We start from the raw sequence: 13,959 nt of genomic DNA on the forward strand, positions 1-13,959 counted from the left end.
GATGCTGCAATTTGTGTGAAACTGGACCAGATTAAAGCTTTGTTGCCGTAAATTATCATTCTGCAGCCACACAATATCTTCCACAGAAGTCTGCTGGTAGACAGAAGTACAGACATGTCTCTCAGCTCAATGAACAAACAACAATAACCCATAACATACACACGGCTGAAGCGAATGCGGCTGCAAAGACAACAGAGAATACTGTTAGGAATGCATGCTAATCTAGCATCAACACACGTCCCATTCTTCACCAGTGTGTTATGATATGGCTCTAATTACCCCCTTACAATTCACAATACAAATGACTTGTATGATAACTGTGTCTAACCTTGCCTAATTCTGTTCCCCATAAGAGGTGAGGTCCGTTTATCAGTGTGAATATGTCTTATGTGTCTGTGTGTGTGTGTGTGTGTGTGGTACGTACAGGACGTAGAGAGGAGATCAAGTACAAGTGTATGTGTTAAAGGAAGGGAAACGTCAAACCTGGTATGGTAAGTATGCTAAGTCTGTCACATGGTATTAGCTTGACTGAGGCTTGTGGACTGAAATGAGTAAAGGCTTGTGCACTATAATGACATGAAAACTTTGCAGTGAATATTCAGAGAAGTATTTTTATCTGTGTATGTGAAAGACAAGTTGTCTATTTAAGATGATATAGTTGACCAGTTCTGTCTTTTTAATACAGTGAGTTTGATGAGCCGTTTTGTGCAATGTAGTGAATTTATAGTTGACCATAAAAACCAAGAGCATCTCCTGTAAACTTTTTACCTCTACATGGGTTGCTTCTTGATCACCAGAATGTAACACAGGTCTACTCTCTGAAGACTCGGGACTCATAAAAAACGGCTAGCTCAGACATCTCATTTGAAAGAAAACACAGTTGAGAAGAGTATGTTGGCCTTAGCCACTCACTTCATTTCCAGAGATTCTGCACTTCTGAACTGAAGACATGCCGACTCTATGAACATACCTTTTTTCATTCTGTCTCCATTAGTGGTTTGGATCTGATAAACTGCCTGCAGTTCTGCTGGTTACTGTAATAAATACTCTGCTTAGCCCATGTGGGTCTGAACTGTTAGTCCCGTCAAACATCTGATCAGCCTCCACTTTCCCTGAAGGTACAAAGATCTATTTCACTTCTAGTGATTATTAGCGGCTGGGACAATCTGCAGTTCAATGCAAAGGCATTTGTGTTGTGTGTTTGGAGAGAGTTTAATGGAATTGAACCCAAATTTCTGAACAGTGCTAGAGAACCATGGGATAAGAAGTACAAATGTCTCCTTGTGGCTAGAGAAGGATAAGGTTGCCAATTCTCTTTGGATCGTTTAAACTCTTGAGGGAAAGTGGGAAAGGTTTTTCTTCCAGTCAGCGGAAGAAAACTGATGATATGGTAAAGAGGGATGAGGAAAGATGGATGTGATCTATTATATATTGCATGTTTTCCCAGAACTATATTATGCTAAGCAAGAATGTGTTGTAATTTCTAAATCACATGCAACATTAACGAGCAGCTGATTTATTGTGTTTTGCCTTCAGTGTCTCAAGATAGTTGTTTTAGTGAGCACATTGCTGCAGTAGGTGTGCATATGTTAGCTAGGGGGTTTTATGGGTTTGTAATAAATAGCTTCCACTAGCATCATCTTTCTTGCTCATGTCTTATACCCAGACATTTGCAGTGCCAATTCCAAGTTTTTCTGGGACCAATATGTGGAGTATAGCATGAGTAGAATTTTCAGAATATCTCATTTGTCCACTGGTGCAAAATGAATGGCTATGTACAATATCATGACATCACATTTTTATCATCTTTATAGTGCTATTATTATTTATAGTGACCTTGATATGCTCAAAAACCAATACTGCTTCAATAATGAATTAAAAAATGGACATCTCAGTGATTTGATCAGAAATTGCAGTTGAGATGGAAATTAAGTTGACAGATCTGTGCCACTTACATGCTTATGCCCTGATCTACAGATTATAACTTTTAACATTTTAAGATAATCCATGACTTTAGTGAAGCCTGGAATGTATTGTTTAGTCAGTTATAATTAGAATATTGATATATATCATTTTTAGATAATTGTTATATATAGATTTTTTTTTTTGGCCTCTATCCAAATGTGCCTCTAGGTTAATCACCAAATAAAGATATCAAATACCAAGAGAGACAGCATGTTGAAACAGCAGGTACCGCTGATGCCTCACAACTGTCCTCCAGGGTATCTGGTTTGTTTGTAAGCATGTGTTATTGTTTGTGTGGTGTTTTGCATGTTCTCCCTGTGGCCATGTGGCTTTCCCTCATTTTCTCCCAACTAGATGGACTGGTGACTTTAAATTGTGTGTGTGAATGAGTAACTTGTGTACACGATATCTTGCCATGGACTTGCATCCCATTTATGGCGTACCTCTGGGATAGGCTCCAGATTCACACAATCCTGACAAGGATAAACTGGGCAATAAAGATGAAAGATTGAATGAATGGATGAAATTCCAAGAGGATGTAAAAAAGAAATGTGTTTATAAGCGTGTCTAAAGAACTCTTAAAACACATTTTAGTACTGTGTAGTAACCTCATAATGATGTTCATCAAATGAGGGAAATCATTCACAAAGCAATTTCAAGCTCTCTCTCAAAGAATCCCTAAACATCTTCCAGTTACCTGAGCATATATTCCACACTCAGAAATAATAAGGCTCCCAGTAGGTTTTTCGGCTTGTTTGTTTATTTATTTACTTCTAAAGGCGTACAAACTTTTGCACTCGACTATGCACGTCAATGCAGCATGATTATAAATGCACGTATTGTGCGTGCAGCCTTCATTTGCATGGTTGAGCACGCAGAGGAGGAGTTCCCCCAGCCTCCTAAACCCTCCCGATGACTCGGAGCTGAGAAGGAGCAGGAGAGGGAGCAGAGCGCCATTCAAACTCCACACCACTGCAAGGGAGCAGCAACGGCGCCTCCGCCACGCACATCAGCACCATGAGGCGTGAACGGGCGCGTGCACAAAGACATCCCGCTTCACTGAGCGCTTATCAGCGTCACACGCACGCGTAGTGGATGACAAGCACGCCGCGTTCAACACGTTTTGTTTTTTTTTTATTATTATTTTTTAATATTACTACTGTCTAAAACTTTGCTCAGACTTTACGTGCGAACTATGTTTAGATCACGGTGAACGTTTTTGAAGTTTTTGTTGGATGCGCGTGATTTCCCTTCAGTTTAAGCACTGAACTGCAAACTCTGGACAGCGACTGCGATATTTTCGCTGCAGTCTTTTTTTTTTTTTTTTTTTTTTTTTTGGGAGTTTTAGATTAAACTGAAGTTGAAACATGGAGCGCGTGTGGATTTTGTTCGTGATGTCAATCGGCATCTCGCTCGCGCACATGTGTGACGGCTGGAGGGCTCGCGCAGGTGGCCGCGAGCGGAGAGACGCACCCGCCGTCTCCACACACGCCGTTTTCGAGCAGCTGCGAGAAAGGAGCTTGAACCGAGCTCCTGTAGGTCCGGGGCCCATCAGGTACCACCCTCTCGACTCGGAGAAAAGTCCGCGATCAGAAACCGACACCGGGCCGGTGGCTCATGCTTCGTTACAGGAGGAAGACACCGGAGAATCCCAGGAGAAAACCGGGAGAATCCCAAGACAAGCTGGAAGGAACGTCGCTTCTCACAGAGCGCGGAGCATCAGCAAAGCCAACACACCTGAGCGCGCGGACAGCAAACCTGCTCATCCAAAGCGCCTGGTTGGGTAAGATCCGGTCCGAGAACGCTTTTATACACGCAGCAGGGTTCTGCAGGTTCTCTGTTAGTGTGCATTCCTGTGCATAACAATAAAAGTCCCACTACACTCTTAGACCCTACAACAGAGTGTTTACCTTTCAGAAATTCATGCATGCACAATCTAGACTCATTTCCCATTCAAAGAACCCTTGAAGAACACTTTATTCAATGGGTGTTGGAACCTTTGGGTGATCCAACTGAAAATAAGGACTGGTGTTAGGGAAAAGCTTCCATGCTGAACCCCTTTAGAAAGCTAGACTTATCACCCATCCAAAGAACCATTTATTCTGAGAGTACAGGAAGCTTTGGATGGTCTGATTGAAATTAGGGTTCACAAGGTTTCTGGAGGCACTTTCAAGGGTTTCCACCTCTGAAACAACCTCTAAAAATGTTCGAGTTAATTAAACATCATGTGCATTTTTTGTGTGTCCCTTTTTTGAAGAGTCAACTCTTCTTAGAACCCTACAGCAGAGGATATCCCTTTCAGAAAATACATTTCCCATCCAAATAAATCTTGAGGAGACCTTTATTTCAAGAGTGCATGGAACTTTAGGAGAGTTTATTGAAACTATGGCTCCTGGCGGCATGTTCAAGAATTCCACCACTAAGACAACCCAAAGAAGTCCTTAAAAATGTTCAGTTTCAGTTCAACACTAATAGCTTTTTCGGTCTCTGTTTTTAAGGGTTCATAGAACACTTGAATGTTGTATGAAGAACACTACAACAGAGATTTCCCTTTCTGGGAAGGTTCAATGTTGAACCCCCTTAAGAAAGCTAGAAGCATTCACCATCTAAAGAACCCTTGAAGAACCATTTTTGTAGGAGTGAATAGTCTAAGAGCTATTTTTACACTGCTGGCGTTCATTCAGATGTTTTAGGTGCAAATTCCATGGTGTAAGAGAAAATTCAGCACTTAGTTTAGTGTTCGTTTAAACACTTAGGGGTTAATTCAGTTCTCTAGGTGTTACCTTAGTCATGTGGGCTCTGCTGTTTAGATCTATAAATGACTATAAACTCTAAGAATGAATGGCATGAATGAGATTCTCATCAGAAGATTAGCAATGGCTGTATAAATACTTAAACCTATCAATGCCGATAAATGTCTATAAATCCCTCTCACAGAAAATCCCCGTTGTTCGATTCAACAGCAAATCCTTATTGTCAACTTATTACAGTGCTCACAGTGTCCAACTTGACTTATATAAACACTGTAAGCGTTAATTCAACACCGGGGATTATACTGTGCAGAGACGAGGAACGACAAGAATGTGATTCTCACCACAGCAGTAGTACAGTATGGTTCTGAATGGCGTCTGGTGTATTATCAAATCCCCAAATGCATGAACTTACATTCCCTTGATGGATTTACTGGTCTTTTCAGTAAAACACAGGTGCTAGAAAATGTGTACCTAAAACTAATCTCTTGTAGGCTGGAAGCCATCTGCACATGACATTACATGCTAAGTGGACATTGGATGATGTATGAGCAGTCTGATAAAGCAGCCATCTAATGAACTTCTGAAGAATAGAGTAGTGAGTAGTGGTGAAAGAATGTCTACACTGGGCCATGACTCATTTTAGGTAGATGTTAGAGGGGTAAACTTGGTGGACCTGAGGAATGTCTGAGTGGGTCAGTTGGTGCTGTTCACTTGAGGTCTTCCTCCTGTTGGGATTTGCTCTATAAAAGACATCTCTTTTCATTGTAATTGCTGACAAATGAGTGTAGTCATATTCTTCTTCTTCGTTTTCTTCTTCTTCTTCTAATTATTATTCTTATTATTCTTATTATTATTACTTCAGAGGCTGTTTTCCTTTTTCAGAACTCAAGCTGTTCTTGGCCAAAATGAGAACAAGCATAAACATTCAAGCTTGTTCCTGTTTTAAGCTGCTGTCTGTAATCATTATTAAATCTGGTAATAAGTATAAAAATACATTTTTGTTTGATACAAACACGATGGCAGCTACTGCTGGTGTCATTTGATGTGAACCTTCTGGTATTTCTTCCACATGTGTCTGTTATTTTGCGAGAAATCTGACTCATATTGAAGCCCTTGTGCCTGGCTGTAGAGTATTCCTGGTGAAGTGTGTGCACATGTGCATATAGGTGTGTGTGTGTGTTACAGTCGATGCACAGGTCCTACAGCCGTCCTACATGTGGTTCTCCCTTAGAGCCCTGGCACCTTTGTTGTAGATGCAGCTTGTGATCAGAAACACCTGTTTCTTTGACGGCCATCCCTCAGTGATGAAAAGATTTTTTACATTTTTTTAAAAAACATTAAACAGACCTAACATTAGATTGCACGGACATCCTATCTCCATTTTTTTCATCTCATTTATCAAAGCCTTCAGATTATGTGCTTAGTTGCACAAATAAAGCATTGTACATTGGAGAAGTGACAGAAACATAAGAATTATGGTGTTCTCTATAAATACAGCTTTTGTACCAAAGACACATTCTCTGCGTGCCATATCAGGACTTGGCATGAATGCTTAAGGGCATCATATATATTATATGTCTAATTTCTATGAGCCCATTTATGAAAACTAGCACTTGTTAGTGTAATTGGGTCTCTGATGTATGTTTGAAGGTTGTGGTTAGAAAATAGGCTCGTTCAACCCTTTCAACTTTCTAAGAGTTCTACTGTATTGTAGTGGCACAGGCAAGGAACTAAACACAGAACGCTGTGCTATAATAGGAAAATAAATGTGGAAATGTCTTGGTGTGATTTAGCTCAACGTAATCTTTCCTATTACCACAGGAAGTTGATTATTTTTCAAATAACAGCATGTCCCGAAGTGTTTTATTTCCCTTATATGACAGCAATTTTCCAACATTCTATAAACTTTAAATATTCTCTGGAATTAGTTTCTGTTATCACTTACATCGTACAGTAAGAGCTATAAACAGTCACTCCCTCACCGGCCTCTAAAAAATGCAGCGTTTCATGTTACCTAAAAACCGCAAAGCAATAATGTGTTGGAACTTAAAGTTACAGCTATAGCTCTGTAACAAAGCACTGACACAGGAGACTTCATCCAAAATGGCAATTAAATGCCCCCCTCCAAAACAAAATCAGTTCATGTGTCTAGTATATGTATGTCATTACTATCGAATGTATTAAATCAGTTTCAATAGAGCAGCTGTTTTAATAATTAATCAACACTTTCTGACCAATCAGAATGGAGCTTTCAGCAGGGCTGAGGTGTGAAAGTGACATAACATTGTAAAGAATATCTGACACTTCATCTGTGTTCAAGCCAAAAAATCTATCCAGTAATGAATGGGTCTGTTTCATGAGCTCATATGTAAAACTGTGAATGGTTAGGGGTTATGGTGATGGGTGTGGTCCAGGGATGTGGCTTTTCTCACACATCTTGCAAGAATCCATATGACTTTTGTGTGACATCATGTTGGTGTAGTAGAATAACTATGCAGCACACTTCAACTCCCAGTGCCTTCGGTTTCTCGTGTTCAATATCATGTTCATTCAAGCTTTATGTTTGGTGTCAGTTATCTGCTGATCCTGTCATCCCACTCACCACTCAGTGTGATGAAAATGCCTCGCACACTGATGTCATCGTTACATTGATATCTTCACTGTCATGTCTCAGTTTACATCTGCACAAAAGACAAGACAGCTTTGCGCTTGTTTAAAGCCTGCCATTGATACTTTATCCAGGGAACAAATTTTGTCTGTTTCTCAAAATAACACTAAACGCCTGTTCAAAGAGTCAGTTCTTTTTCTCCCCCTGAGCATTACAATTCCCTTTGTGTAATTACAAGATTAAATGTCAGCCTGTGGTATGAAAAAAATAAAGAGGCCATAATGAAACCAATGTCAAATATTATTGCTTAATTTGATTAACCCTTTACCTTTCTTTATTTGATAATCTATCATCATATTATCCATCTTCAGTAACTAGTCTGAGCATGTCTTGATGACACATTTACTGTCAAGCTATTCACTGTTTCTGACTCATTCTTGTTAGTTGGTATGTTACATGTTATTGCTTAATAAGCCAGGATGTTATTTCTGTCTGTCTCCACAACCACATAAACCATTACCTGTAGGTCAAATGTGTGTGATAAACGTTCAGTCATATCAGGGGGCCATAGCAATGGACAGAACACAGCAAAAATAGCCGAAAAAGAATAATCAATGTCAAAAGAGTCAAAAAACAGAGTTAACATGGAAACAAGAAGATATAACAATATACAAAGATGCAGAAAGACAAAAGACACAGTGATTGATAGAAAAAGGTATACACAGGCAAACTAATTGGAGTAACACAAACCAATGACAGGACATAGGTGCACGTTGAATTCATTGCCACAAGAATGGTGAGGTAAAGAGGGAAGCAGTGACATACAGGGGTCCATTATTACTGATTTCATGTAGCAGTTTTCATTATAAAATTTATATTACTGACAACAACTTGAATGAAATGTAGAATTGTTGAAATATTGATATGAGGTTCTTTCGATTTGGTTTGTCCCCCATGATACATTTGGATCAAATTCATCTGTGTGGCATCTGAACATGCTTCAGTGTTCAATGCAGGACCTAAAATTGTGCAGATTCATGGAAATTTAATGTTCAAGATTCGAGATGTAACATTTACTTTCTTTGTATTAAATGTTCAAAAATTCTAAAAATCACAGATCCAGACAATATTAATTAATAAGGTATATTGATATTGATTGTCTGTTAATTGTGAGAAACTGAATGACCCTCACGTTATAATAGCACTCATGTCTTTCTAACATTACACCAGGACTGGACTTAATATTGATTGTTCTGTTTGAGAGGAAAGCTAACATTGCAGTGAAACTTCACAGTATCTCTGTAAGCACTGGGTGATTTTCATACCCTGTGGTTGCTATCTTCTGCCAAAATTTTAGATACCCTCAGTATTTATTTTCACACTGATCCCAGTATATAACAGGCAGTGTGGAACCACAGCGTTGGCTAGAGTTACAGAACCAGCTTGAACATGTTACTGAATCACACACAATTTAAGTGCAATTATTTGACATATTTCTGTAGGGGCTTTTGCCACATTAGAGCGAGACGAAACGATAGTGGCTTGCTTAATGAATATCTCTGGAACATGAAAGTCTTTGCATGGGTCTTGAATTAGCATTACAGCCATGGCAAGAGCTCTGAGTGTGCTTTTTTTTTATTTTGTCTGAAGTGGAGCATGCTGCTAACTCACTGCATGGTGCTAATAGAGATGGTGTTTTTTTTGCTCCTGCAGGCCACATGTGTGTGGGGGTCAGCAGTGCTGTTCAGGATGGGCTGTTGCACCTGGAACAAACCGCTGCATCAAACGTAAGTCAAACACACTTTTTCATGATCTTCCCTGTAGCAGCACATGCCAGCGTGAGAGATACTCACACTCCTACACTGTAAACACGAACCAACACGGCACAATCCAGCATGGTGTGAATGTTTCAGTGAATCTCTCTGACTTGTGCGGAATCTTTTCAGGCTTTTCTACATACAGAAAGTAGTCATTTGTTTGTGACTAATAATTTACACACAGAGGGGCAAGACAAAGCAGCAAAGTGTGGAGAAAATTCTCCTGGAAGAAACGGCAGTTCACTGAAGGGGAAAGGACATGAGATCACAAAGATTCATCTTTTCTCCTGGTAGTGGTTACCTTAGTTTGGAGAAGTCTTTATCTATGCAACCTGTGATTTTACAATCTTTGGTTCTATGAGCCAGTACAAAACAAGGAGGCAGGAATTTTGGTGGCAAGTATATCCAGACCCCCCCCTCCACCCCAAAAAAGCACATATGCTTGTGTTTATTCTCTCTTAACTGGATATTCTTGCTAGCAATCCTGCCACTTCTAAATATGGATAAATGGTAGATTACGCATGTTTTCTCATAAATGTTACGAGGTAACCACACATCAATTCATGACAACTCACATAACAATTGCTAAGCTTAACGTCCTGTGAATTCCGCCCTGTAGGTCAGTTCCATATGTAAATCAGATTTTAGAGAGGCGTTCAGCAAAACAAACCAACAATCCAGCCTTCGTGAGGATAGATCATTATGTCTACAGATATAGGGCTGATGGTGTTGTGAAATACCACACAATTGCATATGTGATCCTGTAAACCATGTTTTTGCCACTGCAGATTGGTGTGCATGCAAACATCCTGCTGGATGATGGTACAAAAGAAGTATTTTTTCCCCTCACTGCCATAGTGTTCGTCTTAGGGCATGAATTTCTAACTCACAGCATCTGGTTCACACAGTTCTCCTGACAGAGGTGCATAATTATGGGTGTAGCTCCACTTTTATTTGGCCACAGTGATACTGGATACCGAAATTGCCACATAATTAAAAGCAAAAGGGCAGATAATGCAGCAGGACTAGTGAATAGAGGTTCATTTAAAAAAAAAAATGCAGTTACACGAGTCAAAATTGCAGCTTATTTATTGTGCATAAAAAATGCACATTCCTGGAAGATGATCAACACACATCAGAACATCTGCTTCAGGTTCATTTCTGAATAGCTGTATTAGATACTTTACAATAGTGTTATATGAATATATTGTAAAGCAGGAAATGTCAAATCTGGAACAGATAGTTATATAGGATTTACTGTTCAAAATATCTGAAATTCTGGGTGTGGCATAGTGAAAAGGAATTATTTGAGCCATTAGATTTATCAATGACCTCCTTTTTATGTTCCTCAAGATCTGAACTCCAAAATGAGAGGTTTCAGAAAACCTTTGCCAGGGTTATCTTTAAGTTTTACAAGCGCAGACATCGAGGAAAGCCTCAATTATAACTGCCCTGTGTACAGGGTTGGCGTGTTTTGTTTTTTTTTTTTCATTTTGTTGTGACTTAACTTTAGCTTTTTGCACGCATACAGTGTTCTTCATTAAAATTTTAATTTGAAGTTAAATTCATGTTTAACTTTATTTTTCAATGAATGTAATGTACACTAGTTCAGAATACCTTATTGTCTCATTTCTATTTGATAAATCGTAGTTATAGTCAATAAAATAAAGCTGTATTGTTCCAGTTATTGTGCACTATTGGACAGGCATAGCATCTGTGATATAAATACATTGCGATCCTGGGGTCATGATTAAAGGGCCTGTATTTTGTGACGTGAAGATGCACATAAAATGCCTCCACACAATACACATGCATTTAGGAAGCATATAAACATATAATCAGAGTCAGAGTAGGTAGCATTGCTGCACTGACTATCAAGATTGGCTTGCAAATTCATTCTTCTCTCTACACGTGGCCTCTCTTTAGTACCTGGCTTTGACCCAGGTGGGAGCATAACACACCATGACTGACTAAATCAGTACAAACAAGTGCCACTGTGCCTGGCCTCAAACACGTCGGAGACCTTAAGTCAGACAGACATACACACACCACAGATTGGCAGCGAGGACAACTCTGGGGGGTTCGATTTGGAAGTAAATCTACTAAAGAAAATATTCACAGTGGGGGACGCATACTTTGTGTGTTACACATTTATGTGTTACTCCAAATTTATATTGATGTATGCTATAGATGTATGCCCAATCAAGCATTTCATATGTTTATACACACACACACACACACACACACTACAGGCCGTGGGGGAGAGAAAACACACTCACAGTGGGGGAAAGAAAAAGAACAGACTGACATTTGTAAAAACATTTAATACAACCTGCCTCCCAGAATCCTCTATGCCTCTGACGGAGTTGTGATTTTAAAGCTGTCAGTGGCAAGCTTTTCTCATTAGGGAGGAACTGATGCCTAGGGCTATGGTTGAGTTACAGTGTCATAACTCCATGATTCATGTTGTGACTAAGCTCAGATTAACCACACACACGCCCACACCCACACCGACACACACACACACACACACACCGACACACACACACACACACACACAGGTATGTAATAGTTTTACAACAGGAAGAATCATGCAGATGTGATGGGGTTCGACTTTGGATGGGATCACTGAAAGTCTTTCAGAGATCAGGTTCAAGAAGTGATACATGACAGGCACAATTATTCAGGAGAACATAATACATCCCTCGATTCAGTGTTGGGTTTGTCCCAGCTGAACGCAGGTGTGAGACTGATCATAATTACCCCGCTTTTCCGTCTCCCCCCAAACATGTTCAGAGAACATTCCCGCACATTGTTTTTCTTTCGGTAAGGATCGCTTCCTCTTTGTTAGAATAGTTGTAAATTCCTTTTCATTTTACACTCTACAATAAACAGAACACTTCAATACCATCACATACAAGAACCTCCTGATTTGATTTATTTGTTTGTTTACTTCTAGCCCGGGTTTAATCCAATCTGGTATTTATATCGAACGTCTCTCTCATGTGAAGCACTTCCTAATAGTTGTTTCTGTCCAATTAAAACCAGACCACACTCTTGGCTTTACTTATGCTCAATAAACTGTTTATTTTCATGCTTAATTATAAGCAACACTGAATGGTGTTGGGTTAATCCGGAAAATCCAGGCCTTTTTGTGATCCGTAGAGAGAAGCTGCAATGTTTCCTGGTTATACTGTGTGCTCTGACATTGGCGCCCATGTGTCTCAGTAGTTTGTGATGACACACGGTTAGATAATAGCAAAACATTTTGCCTTTAGCAGCTTCCCAGTCCTGGTAATAGATTACAGAGCGATGATCAGTACCTTCTGCTGCTCTGCATTGACCCACATGCATACCAGAGAGATTTGCACTTCCTAAAACACAGTTCTTTAAAAACAGCCTCGCGTGAGTGGATATCTCTCACCTGGATACTGTAGATTTGTACCTAATAACTTCTGCTCTAATGCAAAACACTGTCCTGTGCTTATTGCAAGACATATGTTCACATGTTCTCTGAACATCCTTTCATCCTGTCTCAACTTCGTCCTGAACTTTTTGCCTTTCCTTTTCTACACCTGTCTACTGTAATGAATTCAGTATTGAATTCAGATGAGTTCTCCTGTGTGTCTGTTTGCTCCCAAGGTTACTTCTTCATGTTGTCTGAATTTTGTCTTCGGCTTGCATGAAAATCCACTCTGTGAAGACACTCTGTGACAATGCCTGTTGTTAAAAAATGCTCTACAAATAAAACTGAAATAAATTACTTTCATTGCTGATGTGGCCTTGATAGGATTTCACAGATTAGGTAACTTCACTGAAGTGCTTCATTGAAACATGTTATTATTGGACAAGTTCTCTAGTAAACAATCCATCTAATTTCACTAATCAGTTTGATTATTTACACATGATGGAACAGACCAATAATGAGACAGAGAAATAAAAGCCAAAGCAACATCACATGTAGCGTGTGTAAAGCTTGTCTTGGTACTGAGAGGGAAATTTTGGACATTGGGTCATAAACTGCATGCATGCAGTGGTGGGTTTGACATCCAGAATAAGGGTTGGACAATATGATGATATGATATTGATACTGTGATAAATTATGTCACAATTATCTCATGTGATAGGTTTTTTTCTTTTTTATAAAGTTTGTATAACAAATACAGTCTGGGTTTGAAAACACCTGATTTGTTGTTAATATTTTGTACATATTAAACTGTATTAAAATGTATTAAAAAATGAAATGTTTTAATGTTATTGAGGACATGAAATGAGTGAGCACGGTTTTCATGTTTTTTTAATGCAGCACTAGTGTTTTGCTGATACATATCATGAAGTATTGTGTCATAGAAATGTCTTCAAGCATTGTGAGAGATTTGCATATGATATGAAGCACCGTGATATTTTCACACATTTTTTATATTTGCATAGTGATTGTAACAATAGTTATGGTCCCAAAACAGCTACAGGCTTGTCGATGCATAATCATGTGGTACCAGTGGGGGCAGCGGACCAGTGCTTAAGCTTCTGACCTAGTTAGCAAGGCCCTTATGCATCATCTAACTGATTGCTTGGATTGTATCATGTCTCAGAAATAAGTCACTTGGATAAAACTTGTAAATGTAGGCCATATTTTAAGTCTTATTTCACAAACACCCAATTAAATTGGATTAAAAGCTAATGATGTCACTTACAGATGTAGAAAAGGATTTAGAAAAGGCGACGAAAGAAGGATTCCAACATTTAATCCTACAGTTGATTGCTATTCTTTCTTTTTCTAGAATGCAGCACATAAGTAACTATTAAGTCTTTTTTT

At 39.2% G+C, this 13,959-nt stretch overlaps 1 protein-coding gene across 1 annotated transcript in view; it reads left to right on the forward strand.

Moving 5' to 3' along the window:
- The first annotated feature begins 2,889 nt into the window (after positions 1–2,889).
- Positions 2,890–13,959, forward strand: part of LOC131359248 (latent-transforming growth factor beta-binding protein 2-like) — a 109,555-nt gene continuing 98,485 nt past the window's right edge. Inside the window, exons 1-2 of the mRNA XM_058398951.1 lie at positions 2,890–3,748; positions 9,040–9,113. Of these exons, the coding sequence (XP_058254934.1) occupies positions 3,333–3,748; positions 9,040–9,113 (490 nt within the window). The 5' untranslated portion in view covers positions 2,890–3,332. The remainder of the gene's footprint in view (positions 3,749–9,039; positions 9,114–13,959) is intronic.

This window comes from Hemibagrus wyckioides, linkage group LG09, assembly GCF_019097595.1.
Source record: "Hemibagrus wyckioides isolate EC202008001 linkage group LG09, SWU_Hwy_1.0, whole genome shotgun sequence".
Lineage (NCBI taxonomy): Eukaryota > Metazoa > Chordata > Actinopteri > Siluriformes > Bagridae > Hemibagrus > Hemibagrus wyckioides.